The 20132-nt window shown below is 50.3% G+C and overlaps 1 protein-coding gene and 1 non-coding gene across 6 annotated transcripts in view; one reads left to right on the top strand and one right to left on the bottom strand.

Annotated features, from left to right (window-relative positions):
• Positions 1 to 20132, top strand: part of Chst11 (carbohydrate sulfotransferase 11) — a 218457-nt gene that overhangs the window by 158407 nt on the left and 39918 nt on the right. The window contains exon 1 of one of the 5 annotated variants that reach the window (XM_039079036.2): positions 10388 to 11642. The exons of the other annotated variants lie outside the window; for them this stretch is intronic. Coding sequence (XP_038934964.1) covers positions 11622 to 11642 — 21 coding nt within the window. The 5' untranslated portion in view covers positions 10388 to 11621. Of the gene's footprint in view, positions 1 to 10387; positions 11643 to 20132 lie in introns of those variants that run through there. 5 annotated transcript variants of the gene reach the window in all.
• LOC120093923 (U6 spliceosomal RNA) lies at positions 19285 to 19386 on the bottom strand. The gene has a single exon (XR_005487637.1). It is a non-coding gene; the product is annotated as a U6 spliceosomal RNA (small nuclear RNA).

The raw sequence follows: 20132 nt of genomic DNA, 5'->3' as shown, positions 1-20132 counted from the left end.
TCTTTTTTTTTTTTTAAGAGAGAGAATTTTGTTTTTCAAAACATAGTAGAGTTGACTAGAGAGTACTATAAAGTACATCACACCTCAGCCTCTGACTTGAATAATGCACGCAAAGGTGAGATTTTATTAAGTGAAGGCTACGTAATTCCCATGCATGGGTTTTTCTTGGGATCCCATGTTTGGAGTCTACTGTGCCCGTAGGGAGTATAGGGACTCTAGTGGTTAGGGAAAAAGCAAATATCAAGTGAGATGAATTCACGTGGGTGTCCCACCCCGTGGCTACTCTCCACATGTTGGGATACAGTGGACAGCACCCAGAGACATGCGAGGGATGGCACAGGTCACCCTTTGTAAACTGTGCATACCGCTGGTCCCTGCTTCCGGATCTACACCAGAGCTCAGCGGGGCTTTGCTGTGTAAAGTCCCAGAGGTGACTAGCAAGGCCAGCCAGAACTGTGATTCAACAAGGTGGAATTCGTAGAGTCCTCAGGAAGCAATTTGGCCACCAAAGGCTACTTCATAGAAACTGGAGTCTAAGGGAGTTTGGTTAGAATTCCAACATCCCTCTGTTTACTTGGGTAGAAGGTGACGTTTCTTAGTGCCTGATGATAGGACCCAAGATGTGTACATCCTTGAACAGTAACGCCCAGGAAGCTACAGCTGTCTGCTGTCCCCTGGTCCTTCTGTAGCCACAGGGACTATGGTGTCACAGTCGGGATTCACTGCTCAGAGCATTTGTGTGACTGCCCCAAGGCCTCAGGGTTCAAATGCATGTCATGACACGGTGCTGAAACACTGGCCCTTGGGCTGTCAGCCGAGTCATGGAAGGACCTGGGGTACCTGGCCATGGGCCACAAGTGACCACATTGAAGGAGTGAGCCAACTCCTTTTCTCCTCCCCAAGGCTAGAGATCACTTGTCTGATGCTGAAGGGAAGAGGTACCAAGGTGACAGTTGCCTGTCATTCTGTCCTTTGTTATCTCCTGGGGTGTTCATCTAATGACAGAAGCAGCCATGACCTGTGGGCCACAGAGAGAAGAGGGAAGAGTCCCACAGCTATGCTTTGGAGAAAGTCGTTTCCCCTGGAGGCCACAGCCCCAGAGAACTGCTCTTTTCTGGTGTCACTGTCCTGTAAGAATAAAGAATAGCCTCTAGTGTCAACCGTGTTCCCAAATCAAGATGTCCTGGAGCAGCCATTTCAGCCCTGACATCTCCCTGTCCCCATTTCTAGCGAAAAGAGGAAGGCCCCAGGGAAGGAGGAAAGCCCCAGCCCAGAGTCTCCTTGGCCACAGCCTCTCCTGTAAGCACATGCTCTACAATCAACTGCTGTGTCCCCTGGCCAGCCAGCTGGGCCAGTGTCCCGACGCAGCCCCGGTGCCTCCCCTGCCTGCCGGCTCCACACTTGTGAATGCTCCGTTCTACCAGGTCACAATCAGGAGCCTGTTCCCACTCTGGGAAAAAGAGCAGCCCACAGGCTTTTAAACTCACTGGCTAATTTGAGGTATTTATCACTATTTGGAGAGCTGTGCTTGTTTTGAGCCTATCCCCCCCTCCCCCCGCCCCCTCCAGCTTTCAGAAACTTCGAGTGAAGGTTGTGTCTCCAAAAAGGAAGCTCGTGGGTCCTTCCGCTGCCCCAGGCTGGCCTCATAGGGTGGACCTAATACAGTGGCTCTGTCTGTGTATTCTTCATTCTAACTGTCCAGGTCATGAATCACACACACACACACACACAGACACACAGACACACACACACACACACACACACACACACACACACACACACACCCTCTCCAGTCCAGGCTTCACTGTGTACACACAGTCCTGCTTGCTGTGTTCTTCCTTAGGGTCCCTGACATTCAACAGCAGAATGCCCATCCAACTTGGGTTTTGGATACAGAGTGACCCCTGGCCCACACAGCCCTGACAGCTTGCTGTGTAACCTTACACATAGTTCTTTAAAGCCTAGGAACTTGCCGTGTGACCCTAGACCCAGTTCTCTGGTGTGGTAAAAGCTAATCATCCCTAGAGACCAGAGTGCTTAGAATCCGGTCCCCGCCGCACCCTGCTGCCCTGAACTTAGCTGTCCTATTGACTTCCTGGAGGCTGGCTCCCCAAAAGCTTGAGCACACCTAGGAGTAATGCCAGTGTCTGGTGCATAGAAAATGCTCACTCACCAAATATTAGTTCAGAAAAAGGTTCCTGATAAATGTATTTCCTTTCCCCATCCCGGGCATTTTTTTTATAAAGCCTAAGCTGATCCACCAGCTGGCTAGCAGTGGAGGCTTGCCCACAACGACAGGAGGCTCTCTGCCCAGCTTGCTGGAGACCTCCCTGGCCTCATCAAGAGAAGGAAGACCAGGTCCAGTCAAGCCCGGCTGGATGTGCTTGGACAGAAGAGTCCATGACCACGGCTTCTCTTCTTCTTTGGGATGCCAGAGGGGCTGCAGGAAACCAGCCCTCAAAACCGAGACCCTTCCTCCTCTCACTCTGGTGTCAACAAAGTTCGCCTGAGGACTTTTCACCCACATCTCTCTATCAGCTACTCCCGTCTCCTTCTCTCTAAGCCAGCCCCCACCTCTCTCCCAGATGTCGTTTTCTGCTTTCATTTCACCATGTGGGGGTTACCCAGAAAACCAAACTGGTTTCCCCAACCACACCCTACAGGGCTGATGGACAAGTGAGAATGAGCAGGGGCTGTGTGTGGAAAGCCAGCATTTCCAACTTTGCTCATGGACACCGGGTGGGGCCAGTTCTCTTGCCCTCCCCGCCCCCTTCTGTTGTGCTGGATGAGCAGAGTGCAGATGAAAGCTTGACTCTGGTCGCCTTGTTGTGTGACTCCGTTTCGTTTACAGAACGTCTGTCTCTCTTGGAGGAGTTGTTGAGAACCCCGGTGAGGGGAGATTCCCCCAGCTGCTGTTGCAGCATCACAGGGACCCTACAGTTCCACACCAAGTCCCATCACCCAGCCCAACAGCAAATAAGTATCTTCTTCAAGACATAGCGTGTGTGTGACTGAGTGTGGGGAACGTTTGTCCTGTCCTTGAACAAAGAAAGATCCCTTCAACTTAACATTGATCAGGCATTCCGAAGTCACATTAACACCAAGTGAGAAGAGTCATACAGCAGACACACGGAAACCCATGTCTGTTAGTCAGGGCTCTGGGGAAAGGCGCGTGCTGGGGGAGGGCAGAGGCAGAGAGAGGGAGAGATTGATTTTTCTGTCTCTGTGTGTGTCTATGTGCCTGTGTGTATGTATGTGTCTACATGTGATAGCTGTGGGATGCTGATGTCCCCTAGCTGTGGATACTGATGTCCCCTAGCTGTGGATACTGGTGTCCCCTAGCTGTGGATACTGGTGTCCCCTAGCTGTGAATACTGATGTCCCCTAGCTGTGGATACTGTTGTCCCCTAGCTGTGAATACTGATGTCCCCTAGCCGTGGATACTGATGTCCCCTAGCTGTGGATACTGATGTCCCCTAGCTGTGGATACTGTTGTCCCCTAACTGGGGATACTGATGTCCCCTAGCTGTGGATACTGATGTCCCCTGCATCTCTTTAGAGTCATGTGGCCATGGAGCATTCATGGAAGCCAGCAGGGTGGTGACTCAGCGTTCCTTTCTGTGACAGGGCAGGGTGACTGGAGAGTCGGCACCAACAGTTGATGGGACACCTTGGCACGGTGACCACCAGCCTGCTCTTGAATGTTCAGCCACTGTGTCCTGGTATTGAGAAACGCTGCCATGATGGGCCAGGGGGAGGGAACAAGGGGATTTCTGCTTTCGCATTGGATGCTTAATTAAAAACAGTTAAGTTTGCATCTCCAACTAGTAAAAGGTCTAACAGTGTTGACCAAGAGGGCCTGTCCGCACAGAGCACCCTGCTTACAGGGGTGGCAGGACACCGGACAGAGTAACGACTTGCACGAACGACTCTCTCGGACCTGTGTAGGGTCTCACCGTCCTGCAGACACGTTGCCGGTATCTGTGCCAAATGGGGCAGGAAGGAGTGGGCAGCTCCAGGGAGGGAGAATAAAGAGGCCATTGGTCCTGCTTCCTGGAAGAGTCTGCCAGGATACCCCAGCATGTGGGGACATAGAAGGAAGCCCCCCTGCATGAGCCACACTGTGACTCGTGCCCATTGATGCTGCTAGCAGGTGTTTGAGAGCTCTGGCCCCCTGCCTGGCTTCAGCCTTCTGCAGCCCAACAGTGTGGCAGTGTGGCAGTGTGGCAGAAGCTTGAACCTTTAGCGCTGCTGGGAAGCACCTCCAGGTCTGCCCCTCTCTCCATTCTCCACAGTTTCCAGTGGCCAGAGTTCTAGAAATGTCCTTATAGAAGTAACTAAATGTGTTCCAAGTCAACAAAGATACCTCCTTCAGGTCTAGCAGTTAAGGATGTTTTCTTTGATCCCTGAATAGAGACAGCCACAAATGTTTCTCTCACTGAAACATCGGTTTCTCCGCCGATAATGAGCTCTGAGATACGCAGGCCTTACCTGTACATGGTATGAGAAGGATTCTCTTTCTAGTCCAGGAGCTGTGTGGCCTGAGCAGGTCACACAAGCTCCCTGAGGCCTGGTTTTCTGGGCCTTGACACACTGCACACACCAGTCACAAGGACAGGCCACGGTGCTCAGTGACTTGGGAAATAAAATGCAAAACACTCTAAAAGCTTCGTCATGTTCTGGAGAAAGGTGCTAGGGAACTCTTAAAATGGCTTTTTACTGCATTTGCAGCTCAGATTAATGCAGATATTTCTCACGTAACATCTGTCTTCACTCTGACCTCTCTAGTCAGTGCTGTGTTTAAAATAGTCTGGCCAAGTGAGAAATGTGTAAGGGATACTTGTAAAATTGAACCAGGGACATGACAGGGAACATCCTTCGTCCGCGAAGTGGGACAGTCCCCGTGGAAATAGAGTTAAAAGAGGAACTCTGGTGGACAAACGTGGCCACGCTCTCTCTCTCACACTAGTGTCTCAGTAGAGTTGTGGGTCCTCAGGGCCGCATCCCCAGCAAGGCTGCCTCCTGCCCATCTCCCTCCGGCTGAGCTGGTCTTCCCTTGTGCAGACTTGATGTCGCTGTTTGATGTGATTGGGGTGCTTTTAGTGTCTTTGTCCTCAGGACCCAAGAAATTGAGACTTCCGAGTATGAATGCATGGATGAGCAAGGAAGTGAGTCATCGAGTCAGTGAACCAATGAATGCTGGGTCAGTGAGGGAGGGAGTGCAAGAATGGGAGTTGGGGGAGTAAGTACTCAGAGAATAAGTGAGGGAGGGATGAATGAATGCATGAGTCTGTTAGTGAATAAGTGAGTGAATGAGTAAGTGAATGAGTGTGTCAATGAGTGAATTAATGAATGAGTGAGTCAATGAGTGAATGTGTAAGTGAATAAGAGTCAGTGAGTTAATGAGTCAATGAGTGAGTCAGTCAATGAGTGAGTGAGTGAATGAATGAGTGAGTGAACGAATGAGTGAGTGAACAAATGAATGAGTGAACAAATGAATGAGTGAGTGGACTAATGAATGAGTGAATGAATGAGTGAGTGGACTAATGAATGAGTGAACAAATGAATGAGTGAGTCAATGAGTGAGTCAGTGAATACGAGACAATGAATTAGTGAGTGAATAAGTCAATGAGTGAGTCAGTCAATGAGTGAATGAGTGAGTGAATGAGTGAATTCATGAATGAACGAGTGAGTCAGTCAGTCAATGAGTCAATGAGTCAATGAGTGAGTGACAGAGCAGCCATTTTGAGGAGTAGAGGGCCAACTCCATGCTGATGTAAAGGCCAACAAGCTCTGGAACTGGACTCCTGGTCCTAAGCTGTGTCCTTGAGCAACTCGCCACTTTGTGCCTCAGTTTCCTTTCCTGTGGATTGGGCTCCCACCAGTCCTGTTAGGGTGTCTATATGAAGTGTCACCCAAAGGCTTGTATGTTTGAGCACTTGGCTCCTGGGTGCTCATGCTGTCTTGGAAGGTTGTGGGTCCCTTTTGGAGTGGGTCACCAGAGGGTGGGCTTTGAGGATTATTGCTGGATCATGGTCTCTAGACCTTTTTGCTCCAGATGCCTCACTCCCACTCTCACAAAAGCCTCACAGCCGTGTGTTCCCACCATAGCAGACTGTGTCTCCTTAGACCATGAGCCAAACTCCTCCCCTGCCCAGTTCTTTTCCAGCAGGTATTTTGTCACTGTGAGCAGAGAGGTCCCTAACGTGAGCACCTGTCACAGGGTATTCTGAGACAGAGCTGCAAACACGCTCAAAGCCCATGGCACGCCATCTGGCCAGCTCATAGCACTTGCTGGGTCCGTATAAACCTCCCTGGCACTAAGCCTGGAGGACTGTACGATGGGAGGTAGGAGCACCATTGCCCAACTCTTCTAGAGATGTCACAGTGTGGAATAAGCCCCCTCTGCCGTGACCTTGACCATCATTTGCATCCTTGAGTCGTTTTCTCTCCTTGTGGGAGACTGCCCTTGTCCTCACTTTACTCGGGTTTCCCGTGACAGTGACGATGAACCCAGGGGACATGTTGCAGCCTGACCAAGCTCTGTCTGTAGGTTCCGTGAGACTCTGCTCCTGGCTCTCTCTAGCAGACACACATGACACAAAATGCTTGCCTTCTGTAAGGGCTAACCTGGGAACCCATCCTCACCTTCCCGCCCCACACTGGTACACTAGCCACAGGTTCTAGGTACAAGGACGTGACTGTCTTTGGAACCATTTTCCTGTCTGTCATCCATGTCCCACCTCATGTCCTTGGCTGTGGCCTTCCACTCTGTAACACCGGTGTGTCACAAGAGCCTTTATAATGAGACAGATCATCTCCTGTCCCTTCCCGACCCCGCGAGCCAAGGCCACACAGCCTCTTCCCTTCTCTGTCTTCCTGTTTCTTTCCTGGTCCCGCGCTTCCTCCTGTCCCTTCTAATCTGAAAAAAAATGTTGGTTTTAATAGCGGGTTGCCTGGCTGGTGAGAGCACAAATTACCCAGTGTGTAGAGGGCACGGTCCTAATTGGCTCCCCCAAAATGGAAGCCGTTCTCCCCGTGAAGGCTGTGCAATGGTTTTAATGCCTCTATAACAACAAATAGCCCGGCGACTTGGCGTGGTCAGAAGGAACAAGGGCTGCAGCTCGCCAGTCAAGGGGTCCCGGTAATGGCCTATGGAATGCAGAAAAAAACAAACCTGGTCCCAGCTAGTCAGAACCGGGCTCCGTGGGGGAACAAAAGAGCCATTGAGTGGAGCTGGTGATGGGCGTGAGGCAAGAGGGCACGGGAAGCAGGCATCGGGCTCAGCAAACGGCGTTTTCTTGTGAACACCGTGGATCAAGGCGTTCTTTTGTCACGGCGTGTATATTAGAAGAGGTCCAGGATATTTATGGCCCCGATCGTCTCAATGGCCACCCTGTGCGATCAGCCCCTTTTCAAGCTGTGTGATGTTTCCAGGAGGAATCAGGAATAAATCTTCCCAGGAGTGGGACCGAGATGGGAGAAACCATTGCACGTGAGGGACAGAGCAAAGAGCAGGAGGCAGAGAGCAGGAGGCAGGGCAAGGGGAGGCCTCATCCTTTGTGCTGTCCTGGGAGCGCAATCAGAAGTTCAGTGTGGTGTGTGGCCATGCCTGGCTCTGCCTCCTTGGCCTCCATATTGCCATGGGCTAAGGTGGTGGCTTTGCTCACAAGGAGACACACCGTCCATCCGTCCATCCGTCCATCCGTCCGTCTGGTTTCATCCCTCCCACTCTACACCTCAGTCACCATGATTCCTGCTGGCCCCCTCAAACCCTATGGAGGAACCTGTCCGGCCACACTCCTATAGCCAGCTCTCTCCCAACTTCTCAGTACCCTGCCATGTCACCGGCTGTCACCTCGATCACTCCCTGTGGACTGTTTCCCCTAAGGGAAGGGTGGCTCTCTCACTGACCCCAGAGCTGGGAGGCTCCCGGCACACAGGTAACCTGGTATTGCATTAACACGGACACAGCACCCTTCTTTCTGTCCATCTCCTCCCCCCGACCCCTACCCCCCTCATTGTCCTTGTTCCTTGGTCATTTGTTTTGTGAATCCATGTTACAGGTGGAGAAACTCGGGCTTCACAGATGAGAAAGCCGGATGGGTAGACTCTGCAGACGTCTGCAGTATTGCTGAGTTGTTCCGTCACTGTCGCTGGGATAATTTTGTATAACAGGACACTCGGTTTCTTCATCCTGTCCTCAAGACAGCAGAGAGTTGGGAAGAATACATTTGCTTTTGTTTTAATATTTCGAGTGTAGGAGACAGAGACTACCTACACACACACACACACACACACACACACACACACACACACACACACACGGGTTTGCGGGGGCCAGAAAATGACTTGTAGAAATAGGTTCTCGGGGTTGGGGATTTAGCTCAGTGGTAGAGCGCTTGCCTAAGAAGCGCAAGGCCCTGGGTTCGGTCCCCAGCTCCGAAAAAAAAGAACCAACAAAAAAAAAAAAAAAAAAAAAGAAATAGTTTCTCTCCTTCCATCACTGGGGCTCCGAGATCAAGCTCAGGTCTTCAGGCTTAGTGGCAGTCTAACTCCACCAAGTGTGACATGGCTAAGTACTCTGGGCCTTGACCTGGGTAGCCCTGGAAGTAGGGTGTCTCCCTGGGCAACGCTATTTCTTGAGCGCTGAGCATACTTTACTTCCCAGCTCTGTCCTCCTGGAGGTTTATTTCTGCCCGTGGCACATTGAGTCCCCGAGTGCTCTCCAGGTGTGGAGAAAAGCTCCTGCAATATCTGGATACTGCGAAGAGGTCTCCTCCGATCACGACACCCAGCCTCTCACTTAGCCTGTGCTCTCTCAGGTTCTTCAAGTGGATAGAATGTCTAACTCTAACTCTGGGTGCTTCACCCCCACATTCCTGCAGGGGAAGAGAAGGGTGGAGTGCTCAGGGGGAAAGGCAGAGGTGTTGAGGCAGGCAGGTCTAGATTTGATGATGGCTGTGTGGTTTTAGTTCCTGGGTGTCTCTGAACCCCAGTGAAAAAAAAAAGAATAATAGCATCCCCATCCAAAGGCTGTGGAGGGATGGCATGAGAGAAATGGCACACCCGAGGCAAGGTGTCCTCTTCCTCCTCCTCCTCTTCCTCCTCCTCCTCCTCTTCCTCTTCTTCCTCTTCCTCCTCTTCCTCTTCCTCCTCTTCCTCTTCCTCTTCCTCTTCCTCTTCTTCCTCCTCCTCTTCCTCCTCTTCCTCTTCTTCCTCCTCCTCCTCTTCCTCTTCTTCCTCTTCCTCTTCTTCCTCTTCCTCCTCTTCCTCCTCTTCCTCCTCCTCCTCTTCCTCTTCTTTCTCTTCTTCCTCTTCCTCTTCTTCCTCTTCCTCTTCTTCCTCTTCCTCCTCTTCCTCCTCCTCTTCCTCTTCTTCCTCTTCCTCTTCTTCCTCTTCTTCCTCTTCCTCCTCCTCCTCTTCCTCTTCTTCCTCTTCCTCCTCTTCCTCCTCCTCCTCTTCCTCCTCTTCCTCTTCTTCCTCTTCCTCTTCCTCTTCTTCCTCCCCCTCTTCCTCCTCCTCTTCTTCCTCCTCTTATTCCTCCTCCTCTTCCTCCTCTTCCTCTTCCTCCTCTTCCTCCTCCTCATCCTCTTCCTCCTCTTCCTCTTCCTCCTCCTCTTCTTCCTCTTCTTCCTTCTCCTCTTTCTCTTCCTTCTCCTCCCCCTCCTCTTCCTTCTCCTCTTCCTTCTCCTCTTCTTCCTCTCCCTCCTCTTCCTCCTCTTCCTCTTCCTCCTCCTCTTCTCTTTCTCCTCTTCCTTCTCCTCCTCCTTCTTCCTCTTCCTTCTCCTCCTTTCTTTTCCTTCTCCTCCTCTTCTTCCTCCTCTTTCTCCTCTTCTTCTTCCTCCTCCTCTTCCTCCTCCTGCACCTCCTCCTCCTCTTCCACCCCCTCCTCTTCTTCTCCCTCCTCCTCTTCCTCCTCCCAGTGCCAGATAAAGGAACCTAGGGCCTCATGCGTGCTAGACAAGCACTCCGATCGCAAGCCTTAGCCCTAACTTCTCCCTCGGTCTTTACAGGCTCTTGTGCAATACCAGGCAGCAAAAGCATTCTGTTTCTCTGGTAGCACAAACCTGAGTGTGGATGGGTGGGGATTGAGCTGTATATGTCTAAACGGCCATTAGTGATGGTCAAGTGGTCACATCACTAGTGACACTGAGTCCTAGCGTGTTACAATACGAGTGAGTTTCTGAACCACACAGAGGGAATGAAGCCACTTCTAAAACCCGCGACCGTGTGACTCCATAAATGTAGCATGGACTAACATAAAGGCAGAAAGTACATTGGTAGCTGCCTATGTCTGGGGTGGGGGGTTGGGGACAGGGAGAAGTGACTGGTAGAGGTGGGGGTTTCTGGTCTGTGATACACATTTTAGAATCAGAATGCAATAATGGTTGCACACCTCTGTAAATGCACAAACGCTGTCTTACTGTACACTTTAAATGGGTGTATCTCCCACAGGCACGCCCAGTGGCTTGTCTCCTAGGTGACGCTAGACTCTGTCAAGTTGACAGTACTCACCACAAATGTATCAGTTATCTGGGAAGATACCCCATTCCAGCTTACCCATTACTACCTCATGGGGCATTATGAGAAAAGATTGAAACCTGAAGTCAATGATTTGAGGAGAACTGGTCCCTAGACCGTCAGAAGACAGGGCTGACTGCCGAGGCTCATTAGCATCCGTTCCAACACCCATGTTAGGAGCTCACGGGACCTCCATTCTAGATGCTGCACCTGACCCAGGCGAAGTGGCTGTCATCAGCATTTGGAATTGGCTGAATTCTAAACAGGGTTCATCAGGACTGACTGCCTTACGACTCTCCATAAAGGCAGGCTATGTAAAGAGAGCCACTTAGTATGAGGGGCTGGCGAATCCCTCATTGCACAGACCCCGAAGGCCAGTGACTGGCACATTTCCGAGCTTTTGTCTCTGTTCCAGTGTAAAGTGGCAGGGTGTCACTGCTGACCAAGAGGACGTGTGTCTTGCTCATGGGAGGGTCAGCCTTTTGATCTCTTTAGTCCTTTGACTGCTGGAATAAAGCCCATCCATCTTAAAGAGGGCCCCTGCCTCTCCTGTCTGAGGAGCGCCTGCGGGGACTATGGCTCCGGGCTCTGCCCTTAGAGTCAGATTGCACGAGTAGACATGGACCTTTGTACAGGTGACTAGGGATTACCCCGGTGGACATGGGCTCAGGATTACCCCGGTGTGGGCCCCACCAGTACTATCTGACCCCATCTCGACGGTGTATAGCCTTTTTCTCCCTACAGTGCCTCTGAGAGACAGACAGATGAGAGACAGACAGGGGTGGCGGTGTTCCCTCCATGGCTGGGGATTTAACCACACTGGCACATGTTGATCACGGGAAGGCACCTCCTTTTCGGGGTGCCACACACCATCTTTTAAGATGTTCCATCCAGCGGTGGCCTCCTCTGACAGAGAGCAGGGCTAATCGGGGTCTGGATTTGAATGTTGCCGGTGACACCGCCTCCCCCAGCTTCGGTAACCATAGCAACTAGTCATGGCTACAACCTGTTCCTGACTCTGCTGGGAGAACGCCTCACAAGCTTCGTGGCCCATCTCCGAACGGACGCATCTCCCAAGGATAAGATACACGTCTGTGATGCTTAGTCTTGCGTTCGAGGTCAGAAGTCAGCCCTCTTTAAAGGGTGACTGATCTTTGTCAGGGAAACAGAGAGGGGGGGGAAGGGAGGGGAGGGGCATGAGCAGAAGGAAGGATAGATAGACTGTGAGGGGGAGCGGGCTGACGCCTCAGCCTCAAGCCTTCTGTTCACTGAGGATGAGCCAGCACCTAGACAGCCACCACAGAGGCTTCAGGGTGGTTGTGACTGAGTTGTCCCCCATGAGAGAGCGTCCACATGTGAGAGTCACTGATGGCATCGTGGGAAGAGTGGGAAGGGAGTTGCATCTGAGCTACTCTGTGGCTGAATCCCATTTGTCCCTTTGAATCATATCTGGACGTGGTCCTGTGGTTTTGCAGGGACATGAAACCTCAGAAGGTTAAAACACAGCTGTGGCCACACCACGCCATTTTCCTGTAACGGCAGGAGAGGTGTAGTGGACTCAGACACAGCCGTTCAGAACGGCACCCGATGATGAATTTTTCTCAGGAATTAGTAAGATGTGATGTTCCCCGCCTGAGGCCGTGTGGCTTCCCAGGGTCCCTCTTCACTTTGCCAGCGTGTAGGGCAAATTTCTAAGACCTACAGTTTTATCTGACGTCTGAATCTTATTCACTGTTTTATCCCTGAGCCCTATGGCTGGGCAGTTAATAATTCCTGTTATTAGTAATTTTTTCCAACACAAATAGCTATTTATTGGATGGATGAAGGAAGATACAGGTGTACGAGGGAGTGTAAGTTGAAGGTGTGCCTTCCTATGTGTGGGGAAAGCCAGCCAATGATGCAGTTCCACTGAGCAAGCCAGGCTGCAGGGACCTGGAGTCCTACCAAGCCTGCAGAGGAGACGGGCAGGGAGTGAACCCGTAATGCTTAGCACGTGACTGTCTTAGCACATGCCGGGGGAAAGCCAGCGGAGGAAACAGGGGAGGAGTGCGGAGATCCAGCTAATCCAGGAGGTGAGCATACCCAGGCCCCAGGCTGGTGCATTGTTAGTGGGGAAAGGATCCCTTCCGAGAGGCTGTGCTGTGCACATTGGGTGTGCGCATAAAGAATGAGCCTTTCCAGTTTTCTTTTATGAAGGATCATAGAACAAATAAGAATTTGTATGAAATAGGGGTGGGTGGATGGATGGGCAGACGGATGGATGAATGGACAGACAGCTGGGTGGGTAGAATGGACAGACGGATGGATGGATGGATGGATGGATGGATGGATGGATGGATGGATGGATGGATGGACAGATTGATGGATGGATGGATGGATGGATGGATGGATGGATGGACAGATGGATGGATGGATGGACAGATGGATGGATGGACGGACGGACAGACGGACGGACGGACGGACGGACGGATGGATGGATGGATGGATGGACAGATAGATGGATGGACGGATGGGTGAGTGGGTAGATGCAGGCGTGGGTACCCAGATGGGGTAGTTAAAAGATTGTTGTATTGGCCTCGCACAGCAGAGCTGCCCACTCTCTCTGACCCCTGTTCGGCCATCTTTACATGGAAATGATAAACCCTGAGCCTCCCTCAATCCGAGGGCCATGGGAATGCTCAGATAAAGAACCAGGCACTTCGGGTTAGCGAAAGCCTGCGTAGCTCTAAAGAGCTGCTGTCTCCATGACCTCTCCCCTACACCTGGCCTCACTGGCAGGGTGCTGTGCTTCAAGTCCGATATTGCCTCGGAAGCCTCCTGAGCCCTGCCACCAGGTTGGGGTTCCTCCAGTAAACCCTGTGTGGATTTTCCCCATTCTCGGCTCCATGCAATTTTTCTTCCAGTGGAGGTTGCCAAGTTTTTATGGCTATTTGGTTATCTTATCCATCCAGACGGTTAGTGTTAATTTATGCTGAAATAAATGTGCAAAACCTCATTTGTCTTACTGCTCCAGAAACATGAGGTGTGAGACCTAAAAGACCTTAATATACAGCCTCCTGCAAGCGCCAGGGTGCGATATGACTGCCCGCTTTTTCATTCACTTTGGCTCGAAAGCCTGCTTTTCTATCCCTTGATATTTATGTATAAGCAAATTAGGTTGCTTGGTATGAGAGACTCAGACACATTTTATGACTTTTAATATATATGCTTGCCTCGTGTTAGTTGGCTGTTTTTTATGGAGGAGGGAAAAAACATAAGCCGTGATTTATTACCTGATGATAAATTTCAAACACCTTTTCTGTACTTTTTAAAACATCAATCATTAGGCATAATGTCAGAGTTGGTGATCGGGGATTTAAAGAGTCATTAGCTGTGTGGCCTCGGTGTGTCTCTCTGGCTAGCACAGCTGCATCCCCGTCTCGTGAGTAAATACTGCTTTCGAGCCCACTGTGAGGATGGCATGGTATATATGTGAGGCCCCAGGAATGCAAATCGCCGGGTAAACATCAGATAGCACTGTGGCAGCAGAGCCAACAAATGAGTCTCTCCTAGAGATTGTGCGTGGACTTCCCCATGGAGCAAGCTGGGTCAAAATTAGAAGCCCCGGCCCTGCTGGGGCTGGTCCTGTGCCCTCTTCTTGGACACTCACTGAGACAGGGGGTTGTTTCCGAAATTCCTCTTGTGTCATTTGGAAACTTCTCAAGCAGGAAGTTACTGAAGTACTAACAGGAGCTGGCACCGCCACACAGTGATTCATAGGGCTGACCGGAGACTTTCGGAACGTCAGATGTCTCCGGAGACAGGCTACGGGACAGTTCATTGTATTGCGGTAGATACTTATCTATTCCCTTGGGTACAGAAGGCCCAAGGACAGAGTAGGTGATTCATAATGGTTCCAATAAAAGGAGGGATGCTTGCTTCTAGAGCTTAGTCCACACAAGTTCAGTCATGATGAGTCTCTTCCTGTGGGACGCTTTAAGACTCCTGGTCAAGGCACGCAACTGTGTTTTTCAAACCACAGCCTTTGGTTTTTGTATTGGTGTTACCTTGTAAGGGTTTTCATTTGTTTGTTTTTAATTTTATGAACTATTCTTTTAAAAAGGGAGCAGGGGTCCTAGGCGGTTGGAGCATGGGAAACACAGTTCTGCAGGCCCTGGCCTTCACCCCATTCCCTCTGCCTTGCTAAAAATCGTTAGGTTACATCCCTAAAGCTTTGGCCACTTCCTCCTGAGGCTATCAAGGTCCACCTGTCCAGTGGACAGCATTGAAGTCCAGTGATCAAAAGCTCCCTTTGGCTCACCTAATAAACATGTTCAATTAATATTACAATTAAACACCTCGTCCTAACACAGGGCTTCCCCTTTTACCTTTAGGAACCCCTATTTGCCTCTGGGCCACCTCTGCCCCCTCTCTATCCAGAGGCAGGCCTTTGTTGTCCTGGACAATTATCCCTTCCCCTCCCCTTCATCCCCTCCCCTTCTCCCTCTTCAGCTCCTGTTTTGTCTCTCATTCCCTGCCCTCTGGGGCACATAAATCTCCTTTGTGCTTGGAACTTGGTCTTGGGGGTGTCTTGAGCCAACTCCAGGGTTCCCTACACAGGCAAAAGAAAGAAAGAAAGAGAGAGAGAGAGAGAGAGAGAGAGAAAGGAAGGAAGAATAAAGAAAGAAAGGAAGAATAAAGAAAGAAAGGGAAAGAAAAGAAATCAGACACCAAAATTAACCAGACCCAAAGCCCAACTCCATGAGCAGGTAAATAGGCATTTGGAGCAGAAACAGTGGCACTTCACGTTAAACCTTACACTTTTATTATTGAATGTATTCTATGCACTTATCCACCACCCAAACCAAAAAAGAATCAAACAGTGGAATGTTGGCATATTCTTCAGCAGTTTTATATACTGGGTCTTGTTTTTCACTCTCTGCACGAGCTACCATGACAGTTGGGTGGGTCCTTATTTCCAAAGCACCCCCTTTCCTGCCTGGTTGCCACCAACTTACAGCTAAGGCAGGAACCTTTCTGGTTCTGTGGGACTAGGAGTAGTCCTAGGCTTCAGAACCCAAGGACCAACAAGGTATGTATGTGCCAGACACCAACTTGAGTTTCAGAGCCATTTCTTAAACGTTGAACGTCGCCTGCCTTGTCCTTGCTCTTGGGTGATCAAGTCACGGTTGTTGACTGACCTCTTAAAAGAGTCTTCCACCCCAGAGGCACTAAGTTGTCTAGGATTCCCGGATGATCTTTAGACCTGAACAGGACAAGTCGAGATGGAACGCAAGATCAATACAGTTCTAGATCCCTTCTTTCTGTCCAGAATGGCCATTTCCCGGAGATCTCCAAAGGCATATTTCCTTTCCTGTTTCTGTCAGATGTTTGCAGACCCAGCACTCTTCCATACAGAAGCCACCATCTCTTTCCACAAGAGCTTTACATCAAAGGGCAGGCCTGGTGCTCAGCATTTCCTGCCCTTAACCGCCAGTGGAAGCGTGAGCGTGCACTCGATTGAATTTGGCAACAACGTAGTCATGTTTCTGCACTCAGATTGAATTTGGCAACAGTGTGGTCACGTTTCTGCTTATGGCCTCCCAGTGAGGCATCGAGGTATCCGGGCCCCTGATAATTCTCAAAAAACACTAAAACAGAGAATTACGGTTATTGGTGTGATGTTGAGTTGGGGTCCCTCTCTTGATTCTGGCACCCCAGTCTGTTTGCTGAGAGAGCTTGCTGAGACCGTCCAGCCCTGTTCTCCCGTTTGCAAGCATTCTGAAGACTGGGTTACAAACTAGCTTGCTGTTACAAACTAGGTGCTGACGGATGCCTAGCACAGAAGTCCTTGGCTACAAGCGTTTGCAAGTGTATTGACGGGTTTAGTCCTCTTGGCCCTCCACAATGGTCCCTATTCTGTCTCTGTGATTGATGGAGACAACTCAGGGGGAAGTTAAGTAACTCAACACTGCCCCTACATTAATACAGAATAAAGTAGATGCAGCCCAGGGACCACACACCCCAGTGTACACACGCACTCAACCATGGACACATGCTCACACACATGCACACACACATGCATGCACACATCTTTAAGATAGTCTCGAAACAACTTCAGATTTATACAGAAAGAAAACCTTAAAAGATCTTGGGTGTTCAGTTGGGGGCTGTGTGATTCCTAATAAGACACCGTCTAAAATCTACACACTGTAAAACAAAAACAGGGGCTCACTTAAATAGGTCAGGTCACAGGTATATAAGAAAAATGGGCAGAGGCTTTTACTGTTGCTTTTTGTGTTTGTTTTGAGACAGTCTAGGCTGTCCCCTGACCACCCCCAAGCACGCGCACACACAGACACAAACACACAGTAACACTATATAATTAAAACATAACTACTTAAACAAGTAGTTTAATTCTGCTTATGTCTAGGACCAGTAAAACATGATTCTGACTGAGCAGACAACTCTGTCGGTGAAGTGCTTAGTGTGCAAGTATGAGGCCCTGAGTTTGATCCCCAGAACCCATGTAACAAGGTGGGGGGGGCATGCATTTGTGATTCTAGCACAAGGGAAGCAGAGACCAGAGGGTCCCTAGGCAAGTTCCAGGCCATAGAGGGACAATGGTGGGCAGGGTCTGAAGAGTGACACTGAGGTATCCCTCTGAGCTTTCCATGCAAGTGCACACACATGCACGAGCACCCCACTACACATGTACACATGCATCTGTATGCATATGTGCACATGCACACAGTAATTATAATTATAATAAGCAAATAGGATATTTGGACTAAGGGTTGTGACAGAAATGACCTCTGACTGGAGTGTCTAGCCATCAGAAAGTTCCATCAGGAAGCCTTGCGGTGGATTATACAGACAAGGGAGGAGGCAATTCGTGAAGGCCAGCAAAGAGCACCTCAGCTGCTGACCTGCAGTGGGACTGTTGTACAGACCAGCAAGAACCTGTTTGCTGGCTGCTGCCCCCTTACACCCTCCCTGTATCAATCAAACCCTTGCACCCCCTCTCCAAGTGATCCCATGTAGTGAAGGGAGGGAGTTAGGTGGACATGATCCTTAGCTGCAGAGCCCGGCAGGATCCCACATGAGATCATGCCCACAGAGTGAGTGAACCAACAAATGATACGGGGATAGAATAACTCGTCAGTGTGGCTTCGGAGCCATGAATCCTTAGCCTCCCCATAACAGAGAAGGTTCCAATCAGACCCAGCAGCTGGAAAGGGATCTGGAAGGTGGCCTTGTGTCAGCTCCTGGGAAGTGGTAGGAGTAGGGGGCCTATGCATCCTTTGATGCTCCATGTTCCAGCCTTCAAGCCCTGGTGCCACCAGCCAGTCCCAGGTGTGGCCTTGAGCAAGTAGTCAGAGCTTCCCCAGATCTCAGCTTTCTCTTCTGTAGAATGGGCACGCTTTTGCCTGGCCAGCAGGCTTGCCACAGGACTCAGTTATAATGTGTACTAGCTGCCGTGCAGTGGGACCATGCCTTGTAAGACCTTGCATGGTGGAAGTCCCAGGGCAAAGTAGTTTTGAGTCTGTTCTAAGTCCACAGTCATCAGATGACAAGTTCTCCTAAGAGACAAAACCCATGCGTGCACAGGTTCTCATTTTACACGTGCCTAAAGGTTGAGACATCTTGGGGTTGGGAAGAGGAGAGAGAGGGAGGTAGACAGACAGACAGACACCCCATTCTCATGGTTTACTTACTTAGTTTTGGTTTTCCTGCTATGAACAGACACCACGACCAAAGCTACTCTTGTAAGGACAACATTTAATTGGGGCTGGCTTACAGGTTCAGAGGTTCAGTCCATTATCATCAAGGTGGGAGCATGGCAGCATCCAGGCAGGCATGGTGCAGGAGATGCTGAGAGTTCTACATCTTCATCTGAAGGCTGCTAGTGGAATACTGGCTTCCAGGCAGCTAGGATGAGGGTCTTAAAGTCCACACCCACAGTGACACACCTACTCCAGCAGAGCCACACCTCCTAATAGTGCCAGTCCCTGGGCTGGCATACTCAAAGCACCACACTGACAGGATGAGCGGTTACTGCATGCCTGCCCTGTGCACAGCCCTGGAAGCACACAGGTGTCCTGGGTAGGAGGAGACTCTTCCAGGCTGACGTCACCTGACTCAGAGCTGAGCCAAGAGGCCATTGTCTCTCTCTCACCCAGTCCCATCCGTCACACTTAGCCTCTCCTCTGTTACCACAGAGCTCTTTGCCAGACATGGAGGAAGTAATGAGCAGCCCAGCTCACCTATGGAGGCCTCTGGAGTGTGTGTGTCTGCAGTGGCATAAGCCTGGCAGGATGCTTGGCCGTGAAGTTTTGCCTCAGCAGCCCTGAAGGAGCCCACCGGATGAGTGGACTCATCCTTCTTGGATGTGGATCTAAAGAGAAGCTCTGTTAAATTAGTGGGGACACCCCTTCCCCAGCTTGGACAGGGATTCGAGGCTAGCAAGGGGAGTATTTAAATATTTTAAGTTGGCCTTGGCAGAGATTGTGAGCGAGTGGTCCTCACGAGTGAATGTGTGTCCCCAGGGCAGCCCCTGGGGACATTATAGAACTATATGCTTGCTCCTCTTCTGCGCAGCAAGTAGAGGGGGGTTGGGCAAACGCTTTCTGAGATTCCCTTAGATTCTCACCCATCCCATATAGTTTAGTTCCCTCCAAATAGAAACTATCTATTCGAGAAATGATCTAATACACACCTCTACCTTCCTCAATAAGCAGGTGGGTCATTTTTCTGTATTTGCTTCAGGCCTTTTTTTTTCCTAACATGGACCACTTCCTGAATCTGCATGCCGTCCTGGTGCAGGCACCAGGCTAATCTTCTGTGTCGTTCCAAATTAAAGTGAGAGCTGCTGAAGCCATTCCGGTCTCGTTAGAGGTCTCCACGCCACTGTGAGTCTCAGGACAGACACAGTGATGCGTGAGAACCCCCGTCTCCCTGCACCTCCTCTCATGGACGTATTACAACAGTTAATACTTTGCATGACTCCTTAACCAGTCTGAGGGATACCTTGGTGGCTGGTAGGACTCGGTGGGCGTGCCTATGGATGGAATGTAAGCCTCTGGCTCTAGGAGATTCTGACCTCGTTGGCTCCTTCTCATCCTTACCAGCAGTAGTACAGATTCTTCTGCAGTTCTCACCCCTGTGAATTTGCAGCCACTGTGGCTGGCAAACAGAGGGTGTTTAATTAAAGCTCTTTGGCGAATGTCCCCTACACTAAGCCCATTCAGCAAAGGCAATGTTCCCACCAAGTTCACTGAGTGTTAATTGGTTTTGCGGGCATGATTGAAAGTTACTTTCCCTCTAAGAAGATAAACCGGGTGTTTGAGAGCTGAACACTGTGCGTGTAGATGAAAATTCCTTGCACTTAATCAGGAAGTCTTACCTATTCTCTAAAGGAAGACAGGTCTGCCCGGGACGACTTCTGTATTTGCTCTTTATACCTGAAAGTAATTCAACTAAACTCGATCGAATCCTGTCTTTAATTCAGACTTTGCTAACTAAGCCCAGTCTGTCCTGTCAGGTGTGAACTGGGGATTCGCCCTCTTGCTTACCCTCTGCTCTCCGTGAAACACGGGGAGTAACTAGGCTGTATTTTCGGAGGTTGC

Source organism: Rattus norvegicus, chromosome 7 (genome assembly GCF_036323735.1).
Source record: "Rattus norvegicus strain BN/NHsdMcwi chromosome 7, GRCr8, whole genome shotgun sequence".
In the NCBI taxonomy this organism is placed as follows: domain Eukaryota; kingdom Metazoa; phylum Chordata; class Mammalia; order Rodentia; family Muridae; genus Rattus; species Rattus norvegicus.
The sequence above is the reverse complement of the archived record's forward strand: the minus strand, read 5'-3'. Positions and strand labels throughout refer to the sequence as shown.